Genomic DNA, 25,217 nt, shown 5'->3' on the forward strand with positions numbered 1-25,217 from the left:
ACGCGCTATCTCAGAGTTGGTGCCCGAGGACATCCGCGACGAGCTGCTGGACTTCCACACCGACCTGCTGAGCCACTGTGGTGAGGGCCCCGGGCCCCGTCCTGCCGGGTGTGCCCCCCCCGGGCCCCAGGCCCCGTCCTGCCGGGTGTGCCCCCCCCCCCAGTGCCCAGGGACACATCCTGCCGAGTGTCCCCCCATCCCCAGTGCCCCGAGCCCCGTCCCACCGGGTGTCCCCCCACCCCCAGGGACTCATCCCGCCAGGTGTCGCCCCCCCAGGGCCCATTCGTGCCGTGTCCCCCCAGGCATCGAGGCCGAAGGGGGAGAGGAGGAGGAGGAGGAGGACATGTCCCTGCGGCGCCGGCTGAGGACCCTGGTGGAGAAGGTGCTGAGCTTCCGGAAGAAGAAGGAAATGGAGGAGGAGCTGCCCGCCGAGGAGGAGCCAACACCCAGTGAGCCGGGGGGGGGGTTGGCTGGGGGGGGCTGGCTGGGACGGGAGCCTGAGTGCTGGCTGGAGGGGGGGGGGCTGACTGGGACAGGAGCCTGAGTGCTGGCTGGGGGGGGGGGGGGGCTGGCTGGGACGGGAGCCTGAGTGCTGGCTGGGGGGGGGGGGGGCTGGCTGGGACGGGAGCCTGAGTGCTGGCTGAGGGGGGGGGCCTGAGTGCTGGCTGGGGGGGCGGGGCTGGCTGGGACGGGAGCCTGAGTGCTGGCTGGGGGGGGGGCTGGCTGGGACGGGAGCCTGAGTGCTGGCTGGAGGGGGGGGGGGGGCTGACTGGGACGGGAGCCTGAGTGCTGGCTGGAGGGGGGGGGGCTGGCTGGGACGGGAGCCTGAGTGCTGGCTGGGGGGGGGGGCTGGCTGGGACGGGAGCCTGAGTGCTGGCTTGGGGGGGGGGGCGGCTGGCTGGGACGGGAGCCTGAGTGCTGGCTGAGGGGGGGGGCTGAATGCTGGCTGGGAGGGCTGGCTGGGACGGGAGCCTGAGTGCTGGCTGGGGGGGGGGGGGGGGGGCTGGCTGGGACGGGAGCCTGAGTGCTGGCTGGAGGGAGGGGGGCTGGCTGGGACGGGAGCCTGAGTGCTGGTTGAGGGTGGGGGGCCTGGCTGGGACAGGGAGCTGGTGCCTATGGCATCCCCTCTGTGGGTGGGGTGTTTCCAGGCATGCACTGCCCCCCATGCAGGGGTGTCATGCTGGGGTGACCCCCAGTGACCTCTGAGCCGCTTGTTTTAGGCCCCCCTTGGCAGAGGGCCCCTGAGCTGTGGGTCCCACGATGCCCCAGTCTTAGGGTCCAGGCCCCATGGCACTGCCGCTGTCCCCGGCACCACCCGCAGCCCCCCAGCCACCTGGCGCTGACCCCCCGCCCCCGCCCCCAGGCACGCTGCAGGAGCTGATCTCCCACACCATGGTGCACTGGGCGCAGGAGTCCTTCATCCAGAGCCCGGCGCTGGTGCGGGTCATGTTCAGCCTGCTGCACCGGCAGTATGACGCCATCGGGGAGCTGCTCCGCGCCCTGCCCCGGGCCTACACCATCAACGCCGTCTCCGTGGGCGACGCCATGAGCCTGCTCGAGAGCCTGGGCCAGATCCGCTCGCTGCTCATCGTGCAGATGGGCCCGGAGGAGGAGACCCTCATGATCCAGAGCATTGGGTATCCCCCTCGCTGCCCGCGCCCCCCCGGCCCTGGGGGGTCCCTCGCTGCCCGCGCCCCGCGGCCCTGGGGTCCCCTCGCTGCCCGCGCCCAGCGGCCCTGGGGTCCCCTCGCTGCCTGCACCCTGCACCCCCCGGCCCTGGGGTCCCTTCGCTGCCCGCACCCTGCATCCCCCGGCCCTGGGATCCCCTCACTGCCCGCACCCTGCACCCCCCGGCCCTGGGGTCCCTTCGCTGCCCACGCCCCCCGGCCCTGGGGTCCCCCTCGCTGCCTGCACCCCGTGCCCCCCGGCCCTGGGATCCCCTCGCTGCCCGCACCCTGCATCCCCCGGCCCTGGGATCCCCTCGTTGCCCGCACCCCGCGCCCCCAGGCCCTGGGGTCCCCTCGCTGCCCGCGCCCCCCCGGCCCTGGGGTCCCCTCGCTGCCCGCACCCTGCACCCCCCGGCCCTGGGATCCCCTCGCTGCCCGCGCCCCCCGGCCCTGGGATCCCCTCACTGCCCGCACCCTGCACCCCCTGGCCCTGGGGTCCCTTCGCTGCCCGCACCCTGCACCCCCCAGCCCTGGGATCCCCTCACTGCCCGCACCCTGCATCCCCCGGCCCTGGGGTCCCCTCGCTGCCCGCACCCTGCACCCCCTGGCCCTGGGGTCCCCCTCACTGCCCGCACCCTGCACCCCCCGGCCCTGGGGTCCCCTCGCTGCCCGCGCCCCCCGGCCCTGGGGTCCCCTCGCTGCCCGCGCCCCCCGGCCCTGGGATCCCCCTCGCTGCCCGCACCCTGCATCCCCCGGCCCTGGGGTCCCCTCACTGCCTGCGCCCCCCGGCCCTGGGATCCCCCTCGCTGCCCGCACCCTGCATCCCCCGGCCCTGGGGTCCCCTTGCTGCCCGCGCCCCCCCAGCCCTGGGATCCCCTCGGTGCCCGCATCCTGCATCCCCCGGCCCTGGGGTCCCCTCGCTGCCCGCGCCCCCCGGCCCTGGGGTCCCCTCGCTGCCCGCACCCTGCATCCCCCGGCCCTGGGGTCCCCTCGCTGCCCGCACCCTGCATCCCCCGGCCCTGGGATCCCCCTCACTGCCCTCATCCTGCACCCCCCGGCCCTGGGGTCCCCTCGCTGCCCGCGCCCCCCGGCCCTGGGATCCCCCTCGCTGCCCGCACCCTGCACCCCCCGGCCCTGGGGTCCCCTCGCTACCCACGCCCCCAGGTCCTGGGGTCCCCCTCGCTGCCTGCACCCTGCACCCCCCGGCCCTGCCCTGGCCCTGGGGTCCCCTCGCTGCCTGCGCCCCGTACCCCCTGCCCTGGGGTCCCCTCGCTGTCCACACCCCTCACTCCTGATCCGCAGCCCCCAGCTCTGTCATACGGCCTGCCCCACACCTCCCTGCTCCCTCTGAGCAGTGCCCGATCATGAGAGGCCAGTGGAGGGGGGGGGTGCAGGGAGGTGTGTGCTAGGACCCCCCCCCGCTCCCTTCACCAGTGACTCAGCCCCCAGCGTGGCAAGGGCCTGTGGCTAAAGCCCAGCCCGGTGCCGCCCGCACCCTGCAGGGTCCATATCCCCCCGTCCCCTCCTCCCTCCGCAGAAACATCATGAACAACAAAGTCTTCTACCAGCACCCCAATCTGATGCGAGCCCTGAGCATGCACGAGACAGTCATGGAGGTGATGGTCAACGTGCTGGGAGGGGGCGAGTCCAAGGTGAGCGGAGGGTCCCCCGGCTTGCGGGGCCCCGTGAGCCCGACTTCACGCCAGGTCGGAGCAGGACCCCCCTGGAGAACCTGCCCCCAAACCATTCCTAGAGCAGGTCCTTTCGCAGAACAGCCGGGCTTGACTGAAAAGCCCTGGGGTGCCCCCTGGCCTTGGGGTCCCCCTGCTCTGCCGGTGCCCCACACCCCACTGGGCCGGCCCTGGGACGCGCTATCTCAGAGTGGGGCCCCGCACCCTGCACCCCCCAGCCCTGGGGCCCCCTGCCTCACTGCTGGCTCCCCGTGCCCCCTGGCCCTGGGGTCCCCTCACCACTGGTGCACCCTGGGCCTGGGGTCCCCCTGCTTCACTGCAGTGCCCTCCCCCCGATCCACAGCCCCCTGTTCTCCCAGCGCTGGGCTCGCCACCCTCAGCTCTGCCATAGGGCCTGCCCCACAGCTCCCTGCCCCTCTGAGCAGCGTCCAATCATGGGGTGGGTGGGAAGGGAAGTGTGTGTCGGGGTTGAATGTCCAGGACCCCCCCTTGAATGCCTAGGCCGTGTGGGGCGTAGCTCAGAACAGCTGAGCCAAGCCTTGCACAGAACTGAGACCGGGCGCAGAAAAGCCTCGACCTCGAAGAAATGCAACGCATGGGAGTTCATTCCCAATTTCAGCTGCCGGACACTGACCGCACACAATGCCCCAAGTTGTGTACAGGAACCAAAGAGAGCCTGGGGTGGGGCGCGGGGGCTGTTTATACCGGGACCCCTCACCGGGTGCTGAGATGCAGCCACCTCTGGGGTGGGGGCACGGGGGGAGGACACTCAGAGGGAGGAGGCTCGGCAGGGTGGCTCGGAGACGGGGCTGCTGCCACAGGGCCAGAGGGGGCAGGGAGGAGAGAGGACCCCCCCCCCGGCTGTGAGAGCTGCCGTGGTGTAGACTCCGGCCCTGGCCGCAGCCGGGCGGGGGGGGGCAGTTGCCCCAGGAGCAGAGGGGGGAGATGGGGGCGGAGCTGGCTGAGCAGGGGCGGGGGTGGGAGTTACCGGCGTCTTCAACACCCGGTCGCCCCCCCCCAGGAGATTCGCTTCCCCAAGATGGTGACCAGCTGCTGCCGCTTCCTCTGTTACTTCTGCCGCATCAGCCGCCAGAATCAGCGCTCCATGTTCGACCACCTCAGCTACCTGCTGGGGAACAGCGGCGTCGGGCTGGGTGAGCCAGGCCGGGAGTCCCCACAGCCGCCGGCAGGACGGGGCGCAGGACACACAGCCGGGGGGGCGCGGCCTCACCTGGCGGGGGCAGCAGGGACACACGCACACGGAGCAGGGCTCAGCCCCTCCAGCAGGGGGCAGCGTGACGCACACACGGAGCAGGGCTCAGCCCCTCCAGCAGGGGGCAGCGTGACGCACACACGGAGCAGGGCTCAGCCCCTCCAGCAGGGGGCAGCGTCGCACACACGGAGCAGGGCTCAGCCCCTCCAGCAGGGGGCAGCGTGATGCACACACGGAGCAGGGCTCAGCCCCTCCAGCAGGGGGCAGCGTGATGCACACACGGAGCAGGGCTCAGCCCCTCCAGCAGGGGGCAGCGTGATGCACACACGGAGCAGGGCTCAGCCCTCCAGCAGGGGGCAGCGTGATGCACACACGGAGCAGGGCTCAGCCCCTCCAGCAGGGGGCAGCGTGATGCACACACGGAACAGGGCTCAGCCCCTCCAGCAGGGGGCAGCGTTGACGCACACACACCTGTGTGTGTGTAAATGCCAGGCGGCTCCTCGCACACCGCCCTGCTCGCGCCCGGCCCCCTTCCTGAGCCCCCGGGTGCTAACCCTGCCGCCCTCCCCCGCGGGCGGGCCCCTCTTCTCCCCAGGCATGCGGGGATCCACCCCCCTGGATGTGGCCGCTGCCTCCGTCATCGACAACAACGAGCTGGCCCTGGCGCTGCAGGAGCAGGACCTGGAGAAGGTGGGGGCCGGGGCGGGGGGGCCGGGGGGGTCAGTGGCCATGGGGGGTGAGAGGTTTGCAGGGTGGGGACAGAGCGCAACTGACCAGGGAGGGAGGGTGAAATTGACCGGGCTGGTGGGGGGAGGGGGAGATTTGGGGGGGGGGCAAGTTTGGGGCCAGGTCCCCAGCTGGCGTAAATGGGCATCGTTTCACCGAGCACCGTCGGCCCCCTGGCCCTTTCCCTGCGACCCCCGCACCCCACGGTCTGCGTGCTCGCTGCCCCCCCAGGTGGTGATGTACCTGGCGAGCTGCGGCCTGCAGAGCTGCCCCATGCTGCTGGCCAAGGGCTACCCCGACATCGGCTGGAACCCCAGCGGGGGGGAGCGCTACCTGGACTTCCTGCGCTTTGCCGTCTTTGTCAACGGTGAGCAAGTGGGTGTGGCGGGGAGAGGGGGCATCCCTGTGTGCGGAGCCCCCCCAGCTCGGGGCAGGGCGGGTCGTGGTGCAAAGACCCCCCCAGCTCGGGGCAGGGCGGGTCGTGGTGCAAAGACCCCCGCAGCTCGGTGCAGGGCGGGTCAGGGTACAAAGGCCCCCCCAGCTCGGTGCAGGGCAGGTCAGGGTACAAAGACCCCCCAACTCGCTGCAGGGCGGGTCAGGGTGCAATGACCCCTCAGCTCGGTGCCGGGCTGGTCATGGGCAGGTCGTGGTGCAAAGACCCCCCCAGCTCGGTGCAGGGCCGCTCGGGGTGCAACGTCCCCCCCAGCTCAGTGTAGGGCAGGTCAGGGTACAAAGACCCCCCCAACTCGCTGCAGGGCAGGTCAGGGTGCAATGACCCCCCAGCTCGGTGCAGGGCGGGTTGTGGTGCAAAGACCCCCCCCAGCTCGGGGCAGGGCAGGTCGTGGTGCAAAGACCCCCCCCAGCTCGCGGCAGGACGGGTCGTGGTGCAAAGACCCCCCCAGCTCGGGGCAGGGCGGGCTGTGGTGCAAAGACCCCCCCAGTTCGGGGCAGGGCGGGTCAGGGTACAAAGACCCCTGCAACTCGCTGCAGGGCGGGTCAGGGTGCAATGACCCCTCAGCTCGGTGCCGGGCTGGTCATGGGCAGGTCAGGGTGCAAAGACCCCCCCAGCTCGGTGCAGGGCGGGTCGTGGTGCAAAGACCCCCCCAGCTCGGGGCAGGGCGGGTCGTGGCGCAAAGACCCCCCCCAGCTCGGTGCAGGGCGGGTCGTGGTGCAAAGACCCCCCCAGCTCGGGACAGGGCGGGTCAGGGTACAAAGACCCCCCCAGCTCGGTGCAGGACAGGTCAGGGTACAAAGACCCCCGCAACTCGCTGCAGGGCGGTCAGGGTGCAATGACCCCTCAGCTCGGTGACGGGCTGGTCATGGGCAGGTCGTGGTGCAAAGACCCCCCCAGCTCGGGGCAGGGCGGGTCGCGGTGCAAAGACCCCCCCAGCTCGGGGCAGGGCGGGTCGTGGTGCAAAGACCGAGCTGGTGCAGGGCGGGAACGTGTCTCTTGCTAGGTGAGACTGGCTTGGATTGCAGAGCCCCAGGAGGTGCCAGCCCTCCCACCCCCTGATACCTGCCCCCCTCCCTTGGCACCAGGAGCTCCCAGCCAGGTCTCTCCCAGCCCCGGTAGCTGCCCGCCCGCTCAAGGCTCCCCTTTCCTGCACCCGCCAGTGAGGCAGGGAGCCCCGTGCACCTGCCCCGGGTCTGAGCGCGGTGCCCTCCCGCCCCTGCAGGCGAGAGCGTGGAGGAGAACGCCAACGTGGTGGTGCGGCTGCTGATCCGCCGGCCCGAGTGCTTCGGGCCTGCCCTGCGCGGCGAGGGTGGCAGCGGGCTGCTGGCCGCCATCGAAGAGGCCATCAAGATCTCGGAGGACCCGGCCCGGGACGGGCCCACCGTCAAGAAGGACCGCCGGCGGGAGCTGTGCGTGTGGGCGCGGGCGCGGATTCGCACGGGCAGTGGCGAGTGTGCACGGGCACGAGGGCCGTGCCCCGGGGGTGCATAGACCGTGGTGGACACCGGGTGTTCTGGGTGTGCGGCTGGGCGTGTGTGTTTGCTCGGTTGGTGCCCAGGGTGCATGTGGGCATGCAGATGCGTAGCTGCGTGGGTTGTGAGTACCCCAGGCAGCCGAGCACGTGGGCAGTGTGTGTGCGTGTCGGGGTGTGCACAGGGTGTCCGTGTGTGTCCCCCACCATCTACACACATCACTGCGAACGCAGCCTCGCAGAGGGGCTGCCCGGCGTCCCTGCGTGCCGCCCCGCTCAGCCCCCCGTGCGGCCACAGTCGCCCGTGGTGAGATCCACCCGTCCCTTCCACGGTCACAGCCCTGGCCCTGCACGCTCCCCTCCCCTCTGCCCCCCTCAGTCTTACCCACCCTCCTCTCCCCGGGCCCCACACGCACCGACCCACGTGTGTGTCCTCCAGCATTCGTGTCTTCTCTGCCCGCACTCCAGGCCCCCCACCCATGCCAACACCCCGGGCCCCCACAGCCCAGCGATGCGCTCGCCCTCCCCGTCCCCCTCACTCTTGCTCTGCGCCCCCCGGCAGGTTCGGAGGGGAGGAGACCCACGAGGAGAACCGGGTGCACCTGGGCAATGCCATCATGTCCTTCTACACGGCGCTGATTGACCTGCTGGGGCGTTGTGCCCCCGAGATGCACGTAAGCGCCGGGGAGGGGGAGGGGGAGGGCTGGGGGCGCGGGGCGCGGGGTCCCTGCCTCCGGCAGCTGCTGCCAGCAGGGTGACACCTGCCCTCTGCCCACAGCTGATTCAGGCCGGGAAGGGCGAAGCGCTGCGGATCCGGGCCATCCTGCGCTCTCTGGTGCCCCTGGACGACCTTGTCGGCATTATCAGCCTCCCCCTGCAGATCCCTGCCTTTGGCAAAGGTACGGGCCCGGGGCCGGCTCCCTTCGCCCCCGGGTGGGGAGCTGGCTGGTTCGGGGAGCCCTGGGGCCTTTCCCCTCTCAGGGCTGGTGCCATTAGCCCTGGGCGGGGGGCGGGTCTGGCTGGTTCGGGGAGCCCGGGGCCTTTCCCCTCTGGGGGCCATCTCCCATCGACCCCGGGTGCGGGGCTGGCTGGTTCAGGGGGGCTGGGGCCTTTCCCCTCTCGGGGCCAGCTCCCATCGGCCCCAGGTAGGGGGCTGGCTGGTTCGGGGGGCCCTGGGGCCGGCTCCCATCTGGCTCCAGGCAGGGACTGACTGGCTCAGGGGGCGGGGAATGGCCTACGGGGCCTTTTCTCTCTATGGGGCACTGGCTTTGGTCTGGCCCCAGGGCAAGCGGGGTTGGGACTGGCTGGCTCAGGGGGTGGGAATGGGGAACAGGGCACAGGTCAGGGAGGCCCAGGACCCGCTGGCTTGAGGGGGGCGGCGGGGGGCTGATATTTGGGGTCTCCACCGAGAGACCAAGGAGGCTGAGCCCCTTTCCTCCCAGAGGGGACCCTGGAGACTCCTTTTTTGGGGGGCCGGGAGGGGCAGGGCAGCAGGACCCCCAGCCCCTCCCCTGCAGCCTGGCCTGGCTGAGCCGGTGCGACCGCCCCCCCCCCGCCCTGCGTGTCTCCCCCCAGACGGGAACGTGGTGGGAGCCCCGGATGTCGGCCAGCTTCGTGCCGGATCACAAGGCGCCCATGGTGCTGTTCCTGGACCGCGTCTACGCATCGAGAGCCAGGACTTCCTGCTGCACGTGCTGGAGGTCGGCTTCCTGCCCGACATGCGGGCCGCCGCCTCGCTCGACACGGTGAGTGGGGCAGGGCCGGGGGGCAGCCGGCCGGGATCCCCCACCCCCCATGCCGATGCCCCTCCTCCTCCTCTGTAACCCGCCCCCCCCTCCCCCCAGGCCGCCTTCAGCACCACGGAGATGGCGCTGGCCCTGAATCGGTACCTGTGCTCTGCCGTCCTGCCCCTCGTCACCAAGTGCGCGCCCCTCTTCGCGGGCACCGAGCACCGCGCCATCATGGTGGACTCCATGCTGCACACCATCTACCGGCTGTCCCGCGGGCGCTCCCTCACCAAGGCCCAGCGCGACGTCATCGAGGAGTGTCTCATGGCCCTCTGCCGGTACGGCCCGGCGAGCCCTGGGGCTGGGGCCTGGCCCCTCGGGCCCCCCTCGGGACACGGGGCCTGATCTCTCTAGGGTGCCCCTGTCCGGATCCTGCCAGACCCAGGTGGGGCCATGGGACACAAGGCCTTCCCTCGCTAGGGGCCCCCAGCCGGGTCTGCGGCCCCCGCGGCCCCAGCTCTGACCAATGCCAGGTGTTGAGCCCCCCACCCACGGCGGAGGCCGTACCGGGCTGCCAGCCCTACTCGGGGCATCCCCAGCTGCTGGTCAGCTCCCGCCCTGAAGCCTGAGGACTGAAACACGCCAAGCAGGCCCTGCCGTTTGCCTTGGGGAGACCCTGCAGCGGGGGGGTTCCGCAGGTTCGTTATCCCCCGCCCGGTGTCTCGGGCAGCCTGTCCCGTTGTCAGAGCAGCTCTCTCCCACCAGGTGCATCCGGCCCTCCATGCTGCAGCATCTGCTGCGCCGGCTGGTCTTCGACGTGCCCGTCCTCAACGAGTTTGCCAAAATGCCCCTGAAGGTGAGGGGCGGGGTGGGCTGTGCCCGGGCTTGCCGCTCGCTGGTCGGGAACCCTGGGCGGCCGCTGTCTGGGGCGCGGGGGGGGGGGGGGGGGCTGGCCAGGCCCTGGGGCTCTGGAACGCACCGGGGCGTCCCCCAGAGCGTGGGGCGCCCCCAGTAACTGTATCCGCCCCCCCCTCCCCCCCAGCTCCTGAACAACCACTATGAGCGGTGCTGGAAGTACTATTGCCTGCCCGCGGGCTGGGCCAGCTGCGGCGTGAGCTCCGAGGAGGAGCTGCATCTCACCCGCAAGCTCTTCTGGGCATCTTCGACTCCCTGGCCCACAAGGTGCGCGGGGGGCGGGGCGGCGTGGGATGCTGTTGTGTGGCTGGGGGGGGGCGGGGGGGGAGGGGAGTGGGGGCTGGGGGAGGATGGGGAGGGGTGATCGGGGAGGGTGGGGGCAGGGGCTGGGGGGCAGGGTGGGATGATCGGCGGAGGAGAGGGGAGTGGGGGCAGGATGGGGGAGGGGAGTGGGGGCTGGGGGAGAATGGGGAGGGATGATCGGGGGAGGAGAGGGGAGTGGGGGCAGGGGAGGAGGGGCTGGGGGGCAGGAGGATGGGGAGGGATGATCGGGGGAGGAGAGGGGAGTGGGGGCAGGATGGGGAGGGGTGATCGGGGAGGGAGGGGCTGGGGGGCAGGGTGGGAGGGAGGGAGGATGGGGAGGGATGATCGGGGAGGAGAGGGGAGTGGGGGCAGGATGGGGAGGGGTGATCGGGGAGGGAGGGGCTGGGGGGCAGGGTGAGAGGGAGGGAGGATGGGGAGGGATGATCGGGGGAGGAGAGGGGAGTGGGGGCAGGATGGGGAGGGGTGATCGGGGAGGAGGGGCTGGGGGGCAGGGTGAGAGGGAGGGAGGATGGGGAGGGATGATCGGGGGAGGAGAGGGGAGTGGGGGCAGGATGGGGAGGGGTGATTGGGGAGGGAGGGGGCTGGGGGGCAGGGGGAGGGAAGGGCTGGGGGCAGGGTGGGAGGGAGGGAGAATGGGGAGGGATGATCGGGGGAGGAGAGGGGAGTGGGGGCAGGGGAGGGAGGGGCTGGGGGGCAGGGTGGGAAGGAGGGAGGATGGGGAGGGATGATCGGGGGAGGAGAGGGGAGTGGGGGCAGGATGGGGAGGGTGATCGGGGAGGAGGGGCTGGGGGGCAGGGTGGGAGGGAGGGAGGATGGGGAGGGATGATCGGGGGAGGAGAGGGGAGTGGGGGCAGGATGGGGGAGGGGTGATCGGGGAGGGAGGGGCTGGGGGGCAGGGTGAGAGGGAGGGAGGATGGGGAGGGATGATCGGGGGGGAGGAGAGGGGAGTGGGGGCAGGATGGGGAGGGGTGATCGGGGAGGGAGGGGCTGGGGGGCAGGGTGAGAGGGAGGGAGGATGGGGAGGGATGATCGGGGGAGGAGAGGGGAGTGGGGGCAGGATGGGGAGGGGTGATCGGGGAGGGAGGGGGCTGGGGCAGGGCGCCGGCTGGGCCCCACTCACCCCGCCCCCCGTGCAGAAGTTCAGGGCGGAGCTGTACAAGCTGGCCATGCCCTGCCTGTGCGCCATTGCCGGTGCCCTGCCCCCCGACTACGTGGACGCCAGCTACTGCTCCAGGATGGAGAAAAGGGCCTCCATCGACGCCGAGGGCAACTTCGACCCCAAGCCCGTCGAGACCCTCAAGTGAGGAGCCCCCGGACCGGGGTCACGGGGGGGCCCTGGGTGCCATGGGTCCTCCCGCCCTCCAGGAGTGCCCCTCCTTCCCGACCCGCAGCCCCCCCGCCAGCCCCCAGCCCTGCCAGTGCCCCTCACTCCTGACCTGCAGCCCCCCGCCAACCCACAGCCCCTTAAGCAGCCCAGCCCTGCCCCCCTCCAGCCCTGCCGGTGCCCCCCACTCCCAACCTGCAGTCCCCTGGTGTTCCTGTCCCAGAGCTCGGTGGAGCGGGCACCCCCATTGGCGGTGCTGGGCTGTGGGGCAGCGTCCTTCGGGATGGAGTTTGCCCCCCCCAGACCCTGGCCCCCCCAAAGCCACGTGTGCCCAAACCCGGCTTGGAGCTCCACCCTGAGCGATGCTCCACCCCCCACAGCGTCATCATCCCCGAGAAGCTGGACGCCTTCATCAACAAATACGCCGAGCACACGCATGAGAAGTGGGCCTTCGACAAGGTATGGGGCCGCGGCCCACAATGCACTGCTTCCCCCGCCCCTGCCGACCCACAATGCACTGCTCCTCCCCTGCTGACCCACAATGCGCTGCTTCTCCTGCCGGCCCACAATGCACCGCTCCCCCGGTCCCCGCCGGCCCACAATGCACCGCTCCCCCGGTCCCCATCGGCCCATAATGCACTGCTCCCCCCCGGCAAACCCACAATGCACTGCTTCCCCCGCCCACGCGCTATCTCAGAGTCTGCCGGCCCACAATGCACCGCTCCCCCGGTCCCCGCCGGCCCACAATGCACCGCTCCCCGGTCCCCATCGGCCCACAATGCACTGCTCCCCCCCCGGCAACCCACAATGCACTGCTTCCCCTGCCCCTGCTAGCCCACAATGCACTGCTTCCCCATGTGACCTCCCTATGACCCCCTATGTCTCTACCCTTGCTATGAACCCCCAGGACCCCCTGACCTCGTGACCTCAGTGTGACCTCCCCATGACCCCCCAGGTCCACACCGTGACCTCCGCCCTCTATGTGACTTCCCTTGTTACCCCCCAACCCCAGCCCCTCTGGGTGTGACCCCTGTGACCCACACCTGGACCTTTCCTCTGGCAGATCCAGAACAACTGGACCTTCGGGGAGACGATCGATGAGGAGGCCAAGACCCACCCCATGCTGCGCCCCTACAAGACCTTCTCTGAAAAGGTACCCGCTTGGCCCCCTCACCTGCACCCCCCCCTCATCCGGCCTCCCCCCACCCAGTGCACCTGCCAGGCTGCACAGGTTCGGGGCAGAAACCCTGGGAACCCACTGGTTCCCCCCCATCCTCCTCCGTCTCCCCGGCGGTGCAGATCTCAGCCCGCAGTCCAAGGGGGGCGTCCTCCCATCTTGCTACCTGCCCCCCACCCCCGCCCAAGCCCTGAGCCAGCACCCGCTTGGCCCCGCAGGACAAGGAGATCTACCGCTGGCCCATCAAGGAGTCGCTCAAAGCCATGATCGCCTGGGAGTGGACGGTGGAGAAGCCGCCACGAGGGCGAGGAGGAGAAGACGGAGAAGAAGAAGACGCGGAAGATCTCGCAGTCAGCCCAGGTGAGGGCAGCGCGGCTCCGGGGGGGCTCAGGACTCCTGGGTTCTGTCCCGGCTCTAGGAGAGGAGTGGGGTCTAGTGGTTAGAGCCGGGGAGGAGGGTTTTGGGGGTTAGGACTCCCCAGCTCTGGGAGGGGAATTGGGTCCAGTGGTCGGAGCAGGGGGGCTGAGAGCCAGGACTCCTGGGTTCCTCCAGCTCTGCCGTTGGGAGCAGGCTCCGTGTGGGAGGTGAGCCCTGAGCTGCCCATGCAGAGAAGTGAACGGTGCCTAGGGTGGGCTTGTAGGGAGGGGCGCGTTGATGCTGAGTTCACCCCGGGGGAGTGACTTGGTCTCTATGGCCAGCCTGGCACTCTGAGGGACACCCCCACCCCCTGGAATGAACCTGCAGCTCTCTAGCCCCATGGGGTGCCGGGAGGCTGCACAGCGAGGGCCTTCAGAGCTGGGTGGGCGAGAGCACAAGGCTGGGAGCCCCAGAGGATCCCCGCCAGAGGGGCCATGACACACAGAGGGAGGGGCTCCAGATCCAGCCAGCATGGAGGTGCGATTGGGGGAAGGGAAACGTGGGGGCTAGTGATGGTGCAACCTGGCGGGGGGGGTGGTGGTGGTGGTGGGGGGGGAACAGCCCCTCTAAACTCTAATCCCTCCCCCACAGGCAACCTACGACCCCAGCCACGGCTACAACCCACAGCCCATCGACCTGTTGGGGGTGACGCTTTCCCGGGAGCTGCAGGTGAGACAAGTCCCCCCCCCCAATCTGGGCCTTTTACCCCCCAGGCCAGCTGGCGTGGAGGTCAGGGGTGGGCCGTGCTGGGATCGGCACATCCGGGTGCGCCCTGGGGAGTGAAATATGTCACGCTCCCTGGCCGGTGGGCCCCACAGGACCCCACGAGGGCATGAACGCTCACAGCCCCCACCTCTCCCCACAGGCCATGGCGGAGCAGCTGGCTGAGAACTATCACAACACCTGGGGGGCGTAAGAAGAAGCAGGAGCTGGAGGCCAAAGGTGAGTGTGTCCGTCCGTCCGTCCGTCCCCGGCCCCAGGCGCGTCTCTGTCTGTGCCTTCCCAGCTCAGAGTCTGCCCCAGCTGGACCTGGCTGGGCGGGGGGCTGGCTGACTCTCTCTCCGCAGGGGGCGGCTCCCACCCTCTGCTGGTTGCCCTACGACACGCTGACGGCCAAAGAGAAGGCCCGTGACCGCGAGAAGGCCCAGGAGCTGCTCAAATTCCTACAGATGAATGGCTACGCCGTGACCAGGTGGGGGGCGGGACACCTCCTCTCCATGGCTCACTGCGCTTCTGCCCCACGGGGATCCTTGGGCCCCCTTTCCCCCACATCCCATGGGCTGCCCGTCAGGCCTCATCCCCACTTGGGGGGATCACGCCATAGAGTCCATTGCCCCTGGGGGCCAGACTGTCCCCCACACCTGTTCCCCCCTAAGGGTGGGATTGTTCCCTCCAGTCTATTCCTTCCCCAGGAGTGGGTCGGTCACCATCTGTTCCCCTGGGGGGCGGGGATCTGTCACCTTGTCTGTTCCCCCCTGGGGGCAGGTCCATCTTCCCATCTGTTCCCCCCGGGCTTTGGCTGGAGAGGCCAATGCCCCTGACCCTGCTCTCTCACAGGGGGCTGAAGGACATGGAGCTCGACTCGTCTTCCATCGAGAAGCGATTTGCCTATGGCTTCCTGCAGCAGCTGCTCAAGTGGATGGACATTTCGCAGGAGTTCATCGCCCACCTGGGTAAGGAGTACACAGCCTGCCATGCACACCTGGCTGCCCCTCCAGTACCACTGGGGACCCACAGAGGCTCGGCCGCACTCTGTTTCTGGTGCGGGTGGTAAATCCAGGGATCAGAGGAGGGGCTGGGAACCAGGACTCCCTGGGTTCTGTGCCCAGCTCTGGGAGGGGAGTGGTGTCTCGGGGTTAGAGCAGGGAGATGGGAGCCAGGACTCCTTGGTTCTCCTGCGTGCCAGCTGCTCCCCAGGGGCTTGGAGGCATCTGCAGAAATATGGAAAAGTTGCCTGAATGTGTTAAAGCTTGAATCTACCTAGAGTCCAGGGTCGGGGAGGGGGAACAATCCCCACAGCCCCACAGGCACTCACAGCATCTTGTCTCCTTGCAGAGGCCGTGGTGAGCAGCGGGCGGGTGGAGAAATCGCCCCATGAGCAGGAGATCAAGTTCTTCGCCAAGGTCAGTTTGTCCAGACTGGTCCATCCCCCTGCCATCAAAGGGGGGCTCCTCCAGTGGGGAGGGGGTACCTGAGCCATGGAGGTGTGGGTGAGGGGCTTGGATCCGGGGGAAGGGGCATCTGAGCCATGGGGGAGTGTTAAGTGCTGGAGGCTGGGATATTGTTGCCTTTGTAACACAGTTCAGGTTGCCTGGTGCTTGTGTCCTTGGAGTTATCAGCACGGGCAGGTAGCGCAGGCTGCCGGGGTGTCTGCCCTTGGAGCTCCGGTGTTATCACCCTGGGGCGTCTGCCCTTGGAGCTCCGGTGTTATCGCCCCGGGGCGTCTGCCCTTGGAGCTCCGGTGTTATACGGCCCGGGGCGTCTGCCCTTGGAGCTCCGGTGTTATACGCCCCGGGGCGTCTGCCCTTGGAGCTCCGGTGTTATACGGCCCCGGGGCGTCTGCCCTTGGAGCTCCGGTGTTATACGGCCCCGGGGCGTCTGCCCTTGGAGCTCCGGTGTTATACGCCCCGGGGCGTCTGCCCTGGAGCGCCGGGTGTTATACGCCCCGGGGCGTCTGCCCTTGGAGCGCCGGTGTTATACGGCCCCGGGGCGTCTGCCTTGGAGCTCCGGTGTTATACGCCCCGGGGCGTCTGCCCTTGGAGCTCCGGTGTTATACGCCCCGGGGCGTCTGCCCTTGGAGCTCCGGTGTTATACGGCCCCGGGGCGTCTGCCCTTGGAGCGCCGGTGTTATACGCCCCGGGGCGTCTGCCCTTGGAGCGCCGGTGTTATACACCCCGGGGCGTCTGCCCTTGGAGCGCCGGTGTTATACGCCCCGGGGCGTCTGCCCTTGGAGCTCCGGTGTTATCGCCCCGGGGCGGTCTGCCCTTGGAGCTCCGGTGTTATACGCCCCGGGGCTTCTGCCCTTGGAGCTCCGGTGTTATCGCCCCGGGGCGTCTGCCCTTGGAGCTCCGGTGTTATACGCCCCGGGGCGTCTGCCCTTGGAGCTCCGGGTGTTATACGGCCCCGGGGCGTCTGCCCTTGGAGCGCCGGTGTTATACGCCCCGGGGCGTCTGCCCTTGGAGCGCCGGTGTTATACGCCCCGGGGGCGTCTGCCCTTGGAGCGCCGGTGTTATACGCCCCGGGGCGTCTGCCCTTGGAGCTCCGGTGTTATCGCCCCGGGGCGTCTGCCCTTGGAGCTCCGGTGTTATACGCCCCGGGGCTTCTGCCCTTGGAGCTCCGGTGTTATCGCCCCGGGGCGTCTGCCCTTGGAGCTCCGGTGTTATACGCCCCGGGGCGTCTGCCCTTGGAGCGCCGGTGTTATACGCCCCGGGGCGTCTGCCCTTGGAGCGCCGGTGTTATACGCCCCGGGGCGTCTGCCCTTGGAGCGCCGGTGTTATACGCCCCGGGGCGTCTGCCCTTGGAGCTCCGGTGTTATCGCCCCGGGGCGTCTGCCCTTGGAGCTCCGGTGTTATACGGCCCGGGGCGTCTGCCCTTGGAGCTCCGGTGTTATACGCCCCGGGGCGTCTGCCCTTGGAGCTCCGGTGTTATACGCCCCGGGGCGTCTGCCCTTGGAGCTCCGGTGTTATACGCCCCGGGGCGTCTGCCCTTGGAGCTCCGGTGTTATACGCCCCGGGGCGTCTGCCCTTGGAGCTCCGGTGTTATACGCCCCGGGGCGTCTGCCCTTGGAGCTCCGGTGTTATACGGCCCCCGGGGCGTCTGCCCTTGGAGCTCCGGTGTTATACGGCCCCGGGGCGTCTGCCCTTGGAGCTCCGGTGTTATACGGCCCCGGGGCGTCTGCCCTTGGAGCTCCGGTGTTATACGGCCCCGGGGCGTCTGCCCTTGGAGCTCCGGTGTTATACGGCCCCGGGGGCGTCTGCCCTTGGAGCTCCGTGTTATACGGCCCCGGGGCGTCTGCCCTTGGAGCTCCGGTGTTATACGCCCCGGGGCGTCTGCCCTTGGAGCTCCGGTGTTATACGCCCCGGGGCGTCTGCCCTTGGAGCTCCGGTGTTATCGCCCCGGGGCGTCTGCCCTTGGAGCTCCGGTGTTATCGGCCCGGGGCGTCTGCCCTTGGAGCTCCGGTGTTAGACGCCCCGGGGCGTCTGCCCTTGGAGCTCCGGTGTTAGACGCCCCGGGGCGTCTGCCCTTGGAGCTCCGGTGTTAGACGCCCCGGGGCGTCTGCCCTTGGAGCTCCGGTGTTAGACGCCCCGGGGCGTCTGCCCTTGGAGCTCCGGTGTTAGACGACCCGGGGCGTCTGCCCTTGGAGCTCCGGTGTTATCGGCACTGGCAGGTCGCAAGGGAAGGGAACGGAGCCAGGGTGAGCTAACACCGCTGTTACTCTGACTCCCCGTCGTCCCCACTCACCCTCCATCTCCTGGGTGTGGGGCCCGGCTCGGGTGTGTGGGAGGAGGTCTCTTTGTCCCAGGTCACTGTCTGTGCCACATGTGTGGGGGAGGTCACATCTCCTCCCTGTGGGGGCTCTGACGTTCACCCCCAGCCCGTGAGGGTGGCGGGGTGGGGGTGCAGGCTTGCTGCCCGCCGTGGTGATGTCTCCCTGCCACTGACCCACCTCCTCCCCCCACCCTACACCCCAGATCCTGCTGCCTCTCATCAACCAGTACTTCCACAACCACTGTCTCTACTTCCTGTCCACGCCCGCCAAGGTGCTGGGCAGCGGGGGCCATGCCTCCAACAAGGAGAAGGAGATGATCACCAGGTGAGTGGGGAGTGCAGTGGGGGGGCAGGGGTGGAGGGCCATACTGGGCGTCACCCTCAGCGCAGCCTGGCCCCAGGTGTGCGTCAGACCAGAGGCCCCATCCAGCCAGGTGGCAGCCAGAGGCTTAACCCCCTTCCCCCCCGCTCTCCCCCGCATGCTGACTCAGAGCTCCAGGTGTGGGGCTCTGCTGGTGCCCCTCGCTGCTGACCTGCAGCCCTGCTAACCCAGCCCTGGGCTTCCCCCCCCCCCAGCTCTGCCAGTGCCCCTCACTCCCAACCTGCAGCCCCTGCCATCCCACCCAGGGCTCCCTACCCGCAAGTGCTGTTAATGGGGGAGTGATGAGAGCCCCATTGATCCTCCTCCCTTTTCTGCCTCCGATCTCTGCCCCGTGTGCACTCTTCCTCTGCAGTGTCTCTCTCTTTCACTGTCTCTTTTCCTCTCTCCCCCTCTCCCTTCAGCCTTTTCTGCAAGCTTGCAGCCCTGGTCAGGCATCGGGTCTCTCTGTTCGGTAAGCGCCCCTCACCGTGGGGCTGGGCTCTCTGGGGGTGGGTGGGGCGCCTGGCCTTGCCCATCGCCCAGCCCTGGGGGCTGGGGGCTGGGCTGGGCTGAGCCAAACCCCAGAGGGAGCAGCTGTGACCCCATCCCAGATTACTCTGGGCTTGTCGGGGGCTGTCCTGCCCCCCAGTCCCAACCCCTTTCACTTCACCCCTTGTATCCCTGCCCCCCATGCTGTGGCCCTGCTCCTCTCCCAGTCTGTGCAGGGCCTAGGCGTGTAGCCAAGCAGGTGTCTCTTGACCCCTCTGCCTGGATCCCCCCTTCCCCAGAGGCCTGACTCCCCCCTCCCCAGTGATGCAGGGTCTCTCCCCCCAGGCACGGACGCCGCAGCTGTGGTGAATTGCCTGCACATCCTGGCTCGCTCCTTGGATGCCAGGTGAGCCCCTCGGGCTGGGTCCCCTCCCCGGAGTGGCTGTTGGGGCAGGACTGGGCTAGGCAGAGCCATGGGCAGGGGCGGGGTCTGAGACCAAGAGGCGGGAGCTAAAGAAATAGGGGAGATTTCACTGCCCAGAGACAATGCCCAGAACTAGGGACCCCTCGCCCGGCGCGGAGATGCGTCCCCTCTGGGGTGGGGGGCGGGGCGGGTGATGCGGGGACCCCTCGCCCGGCGTGGAGATGCCGTCCCCTCTGGGGTGGGGCGCGGGGCGGGGGACGCGGAGACCCCTCACCTGGCGTGGAGATGCGTCCCCTCTGGGGGTGGGGCGCGGGGCGGGGGGGCGCGGGAGACCCCGTGGCTGAGCCACTCTCGTGGCAGGACGGTGATGAAGTCAGGGCCGGAGATCGTCAAGGCCGGGCTGCGCTCGTTCTTCGAGAGTGCCTCGGAGGACATTGAGAAGATGGTGGAGAACCTCAAGCTGGGCAAGGTGTCGCAGTCCCGCACCCAGGTGAAGGGCGTGGCCCAGAACATCAACTACACCACGGTGGTATTGCTCCCCGTGCTCACCTCCCTCTTCGAGCACATCGCCCAGCACCAGTTCGGGGACGACGTCATCCGTAAGGGGGGGCCGGGGCCGCGCGGGGGGGGGCCATAGGGGCAGGAGTGCCAGGGAGTGGGGGGTGCTGGTGGGCACCCGGGGCAGAGGGAGGCATTGGGGAGGGGGGGGGGGCGCAAGGGAGGAAGTGAGGGCGGGCAGGGAATCTGGAGGGGTGGGGGGTTGAGGGCAGCAGGGGGAGGGGGTGCCAGGGGTGGGGCCAGACCCCCATGGGCCCAGCAGGAGCTGGCAGCCCAGGCCCCATACAATCCGCGCCACCCACGTGACCGGCACCAAGTGGCAGCACTGGGCGCCTCCCCACCCCACCCGGGGGCCCCCCCAGCCGCAGGGCCCCCCCTTTCCATGGTGAATCACTGCCAAGAGCCAGGCAAGGTGGCCCCTCCCCCACCCCAATCCGGGCCTTTTGAGGTGGGGGCGGGTTTGCCCCCAAGCCAAATGTGGGAGGATTGTGGGAGAAGCGATGCCCCCCCTGATCTGTCCCCTCCCCCCCCAGTGGACGATGTCCAAGTCTCCTGCTACCGGACCCTGTGTAGCATCTACTCACTGGGCACCACCAGGAACCCCTACGTGGAGCGGTGAGTTGGGGGGCTGGGGCAGGGGGGACACGAGGACAAGAAGGGACGACCGAGGTGGGGTGGGAGGCACAAGCAGTGGGTGCAACAGGATAAGTGGGGGCACAGATGGGATGATGGGGGGTGGTCCGAGGGGAGGGCACAGGGGCGATGGAGCCGGGGGGGTGGTCCGAGGGGAGGGCACAGGGGCGGGCACAGGGGCGATGGAGCCGGGGGGAGGGTGTCAGAAGGGAGGGCACATGGGCGATGGGGGGGGTGGTCCGAGGGGTGGGCACGGAGGGGTGCTGGGGGGGTTGGGATGGGACAGAGCTGGGCCGGGGACGAGTGCCCAGCTGAAGGGTCTCTGATTCCCCGCCCTCCGCCCCCCCCAGGCAGCGCCCCGCCCTGGGTGAGTGCCTGGCCCGGTTGGCAGCCGCAATGCCCGTGGCCTTCCTGGAGCCACATCTGAACACGCACAACCCCTGCTCCGTCTACACCACCAAGTCGCCGCGGGAGCGCGCCAGTGAGTGCCCCCCGTCGCCCCTCCCCCCCGTCGGCTCCCCCAGTGTCTGCGGTTTGGGGCTTGTCCTGGGAAAGGGGCCCAGAGCCCAAAGGGCCCCGCACTCTGCGGCTCCGTCCCCCTTTGGGATGTCCCTGGAGCTGGGGGACTCCCATGTGAGCCCCCCCACACCCCCACTGTGGGGATGTCCCTGGTACTCAGGAGTTCCCAGGGAACCCCCCTACACAATGGGGATTCCCTGGAGCTGGGGCATTCCATGTGACCCCCCTCCTTACCTCCACTGCGGTGATGTCGCTGGAGCTGGGGGATTCCCAAGGGACCCCCCATCATGGGGTTTCCCCTGTAACTCTGCCCACCCCGGGGGATCCCCGGGTAACCCTCCCTCCCCACGGGGCGTCCCTGGCGCTGACCCGTCCCCCCAGTGCTCACGCCTGCCCCCCGCAGTCCTGGGGCTGCCCAGCTGCGTGGAGGAGATGTGCCCCGACATCCCGGAGCTGGAGCGGCTCATGAAGGAGATCAGCGGGCTGGCGGAGTCGGGCGCCCGCTACACCGAGATGCCGCACGTCATCGAGGTCACGCTGCCCATGCTCTGCAACTACCTGCCCCGCTGGTGGGAGCGGGGCCCCGAGACCCTCCCCCAGGGGCCCTGGTGCACCCAGGTGACCTCCGAGCACCTCAACACCCTGCTTGGCAACATTCTCCGCATCATCGTCAACAACCTGGGCATCGACGAGGCCTCCTGGATGAAGAGGCTGGCAGGTACCAGGGGCAGGGGCTGGGGTGGGGCCTTTCCCCTGGGGGCGGCACCAGCTCAGACCCAGGGGACTGGCTGGCTCAGGGGGGCGACGAATGGGAGACGGGGCCTTTTCCCTCTAGGGGGCACCAGCCCTGACCCAATCCCAGGGCAGGGACTGGCTGGATCAAGGGGGTGGGGAATGGGACACAGGGTCTTTCCCCTTGGGGGGCACCAGCTCTGACCCAGGGGGAGCTGGCTGGCTCAAGGGGGCAGGAAATGAGGTGCAAGGCCTTTCCCCTTTAGGGGGTGCTGGCTCCCATGTGGGGGGCTGACTGGCTAGCAGGGGCGTGGGGCGAGGCAGTGAACGGGACATGAGGCCTTTCTTCTCTAGGGGTCACCAGCTCCAATCCGGCCCCAGGGCTGGGGGTGGCTGGCTCAGGGGGGCAGGGAATGGGGCGCAGGACCTTTCCCCTCTAGGGGGCATGGCTCTGATCCAGCCCAGGGGCGGTGGGGGGGGAAGACACCATCTGGCTGGCTCACCCCTGACCCCCAACCCGCTTCCCACCCAGTCTTCGCCCAGCCCATCGTGAGCAAGGCGCGGCCCGAGCTCCTGCGCTCGCATTTCATCCCCACCATGGAGAAGCTGAAGAAGCGCTCGGGGAAGGTGGTGGCCGAGGAGGAGCAGCTGCGGCTGGAGGCCAAGACCGAGTCGGAGGACGCGGAGCTGCTGATCCGTGACGAGTTCTCCGTGCTCTGCCGGGACCTGTACGCCCTCTACCCGCTGCTCATCCGCTACGTGGACAACAACAGGTGGGCGGGGCCCAGCCGGGAGAGCCACGGCAAGGGGCGGGGCCCAGCCGGGAGAGCCACGGCAAGGGGCGGGGCCTGCTCTGAATGCCACAGGGAGGGGCGAGGTCTGGCTGGGGCATGCCATGGGCGGGGGGGCATGGCCTGCTGCATGTGCCAGGTGAGGAGGCGGGGCCCAGCCTGGGAGAGCCACGCCCCCTCAGAACTCCAGCCGCTCCCTGGTTCAAATCCAGCCACAGCTCGGAAACACCCTCCCCGGCAAAGGGGGCCCTGTCAGCGCCAGGCGGAGGTCAGGCATCTGCTGATGGTGCCCTGTGTGTCCCCAGGGCCAAGTGGCTGATGGAGCCCAACTCGGACGCCGAGGAGCTCTTCCGCATGGTGGGCGAGGTCTTCATCTACTGGTCCAAGTCGCATGTAAGCGGGGAGTGGGTGGGAGGTGTCAGGGGCTGGGGCGGGGACAAGTGGGGAGGTGCCAGGAGCCAGCCGCGGGGATGGGCGGGAGGTGCCGGGGGCAGGGGTGGGAAGGGACCCCAGCTAAGCAGAATTGGGGCTGGGTCCTGCGTGGATGGGGGATCCCTGAGGAGCGCTAGGGGGCGCTGTGCTGCCGGAGGTCGGGGCTCAATAAGCGGTGCTGACCCCAGTGCCCCAGCGTGGCAATAGGGGGCGCTGGGCTGCAGGGAGCAGGGCAGGGGTTCGACAGGGACGCTGGGCTTTGGGGAGCGGATCGGGGGCTCAGCGGGGGGTGCTGTGCTGCGGGGAGCGGGGCAGGAGCCCGGCAGGGGGTGCTGGGCTGTGGGGGATCAGCTCTAACTGGGGTCTCGGCTTACCCTGTCCCCCTCTCCCAGAATTTCAAGCGGGAGGAGCAGAACTTCGTGGTGCAGAACGAGATTAACAACATGTCCTTCCTGACGGCCGACAGCAAAAGTAAAATGTCCAAGGTGAGGCGATGTGGGGCACAGGGGAGCCCTGCCCCGGGGCCTGTGGGGCAGGGCAATCGCGGGGGATTCACGCCGGAAGGGCCACCTGGATGCTGCCCGACCCGGCTCCCCCATGGCCCCTGCTCCAGATGCTCAAACGCCTGTGTGACTCCAGGCACCGATGTTTGGTGCTAAATCTCGTCCCGAGGGCCCTCGGGTCCGGCTGCGTGGGCAGAGGGGGCGGCCCCGCTGTAGGGTCATCTGCAGGCGGGTTCCCCGGGGAGCCCAGAGCTCACGGCACCGTCGGAGAATGGGGGCCGAGGGGCGTGGATTGATCGAGCCACCCGCCCTGTGTGTGGGGCTGGCGGGGGCTGCCCGGGGACTCTGAGCCACCCTGATCCAGGCTATGGGTGCTGGGGGGTGGTCCCATGCGCCCCCTCCCCCTGCCCCAATCCAGTCCACAGGGTGCTGTCCTGCCATCCCCCGATCTAACCACCAGGGGCGCTATTCTGCCATAGCCCCCCTTGTAACCTCCAGGGCGCTGTCCGATGAGCCCCCACAGATCTGCGCTGGGGGTACCCCCATGCCCCGGGTGGCCCTGCTCTCATCCCGGGCGTGCATTGCAGCCACTGTGTGGGCTCGCGGCCCATCTAACATGTCTCTTCTGTCTTGTCTCCCCTTCTCTCCTGGCCGGGTTCCTTTAGTCTGGAGAAGGCCAGGTAGAGTCTCACTTCTCTTCGGCTGCACAGAGACCGCATGGCGCCTTGTGTCTGTGTCTGATCTGCCAGCCCCCAGTCTCCCCCCTTCCCCACAGTGGCGGGGTCCTCCCCAGCCCGCTCCCCGTGCCCACGGCACCCTGTGTCGCACGTCCCAGGAGCCGGCAGCCGGGGGCTGGGCGAGCGACGGTGTGTGACGGAGCAGGGAGTGGGGAGGACTGACCAGGGAATGGCGTCTAGTTCTGCTGGGACTGTCTGCATGGGGGATGGGAGAGGCAGGGGTGACTCCACTGGAGTGAGGAGACCTGAGCCTGTCACCTGAACTGGAAGGTGGCCGGCGCTTCCTCGAGGCCGAAAGGCAGGTTCAGGAACTCAGAGAGCCCCAGAGGGGTGATAAAGGCCCATTTCAGCCTGGCATCTGCATCCAGTGGCACTTGCCAGTAGCCCTTTGTAAGGTCCATGGTGGTAAGGTACCGAACTCCTCCCAGCTTGTCTAGGAGCTCATCAGGCCTGGGCATGGGGTAGGCATCAGATACAGTGATGGCCTTGAGCTTCCGATAGTCCACACAGAACTGGACCGACCCGTCCTTTTTGGGGACCAGCACCACCGGCGAGGCCCAAGGGCTGGTAGATGGCTGGATCGCCCCCAAAGCCAGCATGTCCTGGATCTCTCTTTCCAGGTCCTGAGCAGTTTTCCCTGTGACTCGGAAGGGGGAGCATCTTGTCGGCGGGTGCGACCCTGTCTGCACCCAGTGGACAGTCAGATTAGTGTGTCCAGGCTGGTTGGAAAACAGCTGTCGGTACGGATGCAGCACCCCCCTGACCTCAGCTTGATGGGCAGGGGTTAGCCGATCAAAGAAGGGAATTGTTTCCAGGGGGGGACCAGCTCTGGTCCCAGGGAATAGATCTACTAAAGGGTCATCTCTCTGCTCCTCCCAATGTCCGCACACGGCCAACACCACATTCCCCCTGTCATAATATGGCTTCATCATATTCACATGGTACACCCGGTGGTGGTGTGCCAGGTTAGATAGGCTCCATCACATAGTTTACCTCGTTTAGCTGCTTGACAACCTTGAAGAGACCTTCCCAAGTGGCCTGTAGTTTGTTTTTCCTCACGGGGATGAGAACCATCACCGGATCCCCGGTGGCGTAGGCACGGGCCCGTGCCGTGCGGTCATACCAGACCGTCTGCTTCTTCTGGGCTCTGGCCAGATTCTCCCTGGCCAGGCCCATGAGTTCAGCCAGTCTCTCTTGGAAGATCAGGACATACTCCACCACTGACTCTCCATCGGGAGTGGCCTCCCCCTCCCACTCGTCTCTCATCAGGTCCAGGGGGCCCCTCACCCTCCTGCCATATAACAGTTCGAAAGGCGAAAATCCGGTAGACTCCTGGGGCACCTCCCTGTACGCGAACAGCAGGTGCGGTAAGTACTTGTCCCAATCCTGCGGGTGCTGGTTCATAAAGGTTTTCAGCATCATCTTTAGCGTCCCGTTAAACCTC

The 25,217-nt window shown here is 68.9% G+C and overlaps 1 protein-coding gene across 1 annotated transcript in view; it reads left to right on the plus strand.

Moving 5' to 3' along the window:
- Nucleotides 1-25,217, plus strand: part of RYR1 (ryanodine receptor 1) — a 62,413-nt gene that overhangs the window by 644 nt on the left and 36,552 nt on the right. The window contains 40 exon segments of the mRNA XM_073322388.1: nt 15-80; nt 303-449; nt 1,364-1,637; nt 3,205-3,319; nt 4,380-4,512; nt 5,167-5,261; nt 5,529-5,664; nt 6,974-7,160; nt 7,785-7,896; nt 8,001-8,121; nt 8,798-8,811; nt 8,813-8,882; nt 8,885-8,967; nt 9,067-9,287; nt 9,715-9,805; nt 9,992-10,103; nt 10,106-10,131; nt 11,325-11,488; nt 11,893-11,971; nt 12,576-12,665; nt 12,908-12,982; nt 12,984-13,049; nt 13,698-13,775; nt 13,972-14,013; nt 14,015-14,048; nt 14,174-14,199; nt 14,201-14,298; nt 14,664-14,779; nt 15,162-15,229; nt 17,798-17,919; nt 18,378-18,427; nt 18,790-18,850; nt 19,229-19,467; nt 19,960-20,041; nt 20,410-20,540; nt 20,982-21,296; nt 21,843-22,083; nt 22,407-22,494; nt 22,926-23,018; nt 23,702-23,716. Coding sequence (XP_073178489.1) covers nt 15-80; nt 303-449; nt 1,364-1,637; nt 3,205-3,319; nt 4,380-4,512; nt 5,167-5,261; nt 5,529-5,664; nt 6,974-7,160; nt 7,785-7,896; nt 8,001-8,121; nt 8,798-8,811; nt 8,813-8,882; nt 8,885-8,967; nt 9,067-9,287; nt 9,715-9,805; nt 9,992-10,103; nt 10,106-10,131; nt 11,325-11,488; nt 11,893-11,971; nt 12,576-12,665; nt 12,908-12,982; nt 12,984-13,049; nt 13,698-13,775; nt 13,972-14,013; nt 14,015-14,048; nt 14,174-14,199; nt 14,201-14,298; nt 14,664-14,779; nt 15,162-15,229; nt 17,798-17,919; nt 18,378-18,427; nt 18,790-18,850; nt 19,229-19,467; nt 19,960-20,041; nt 20,410-20,540; nt 20,982-21,296; nt 21,843-22,083; nt 22,407-22,494; nt 22,926-23,018; nt 23,702-23,716 — 4,376 coding nt within the window.

Source organism: Lepidochelys kempii, chromosome 23 (genome assembly GCF_965140265.1).
Source record: "Lepidochelys kempii isolate rLepKem1 chromosome 23, rLepKem1.hap2, whole genome shotgun sequence".
Classification (NCBI taxonomy): Eukaryota; Metazoa; Chordata; order Testudines; family Cheloniidae; genus Lepidochelys; species Lepidochelys kempii.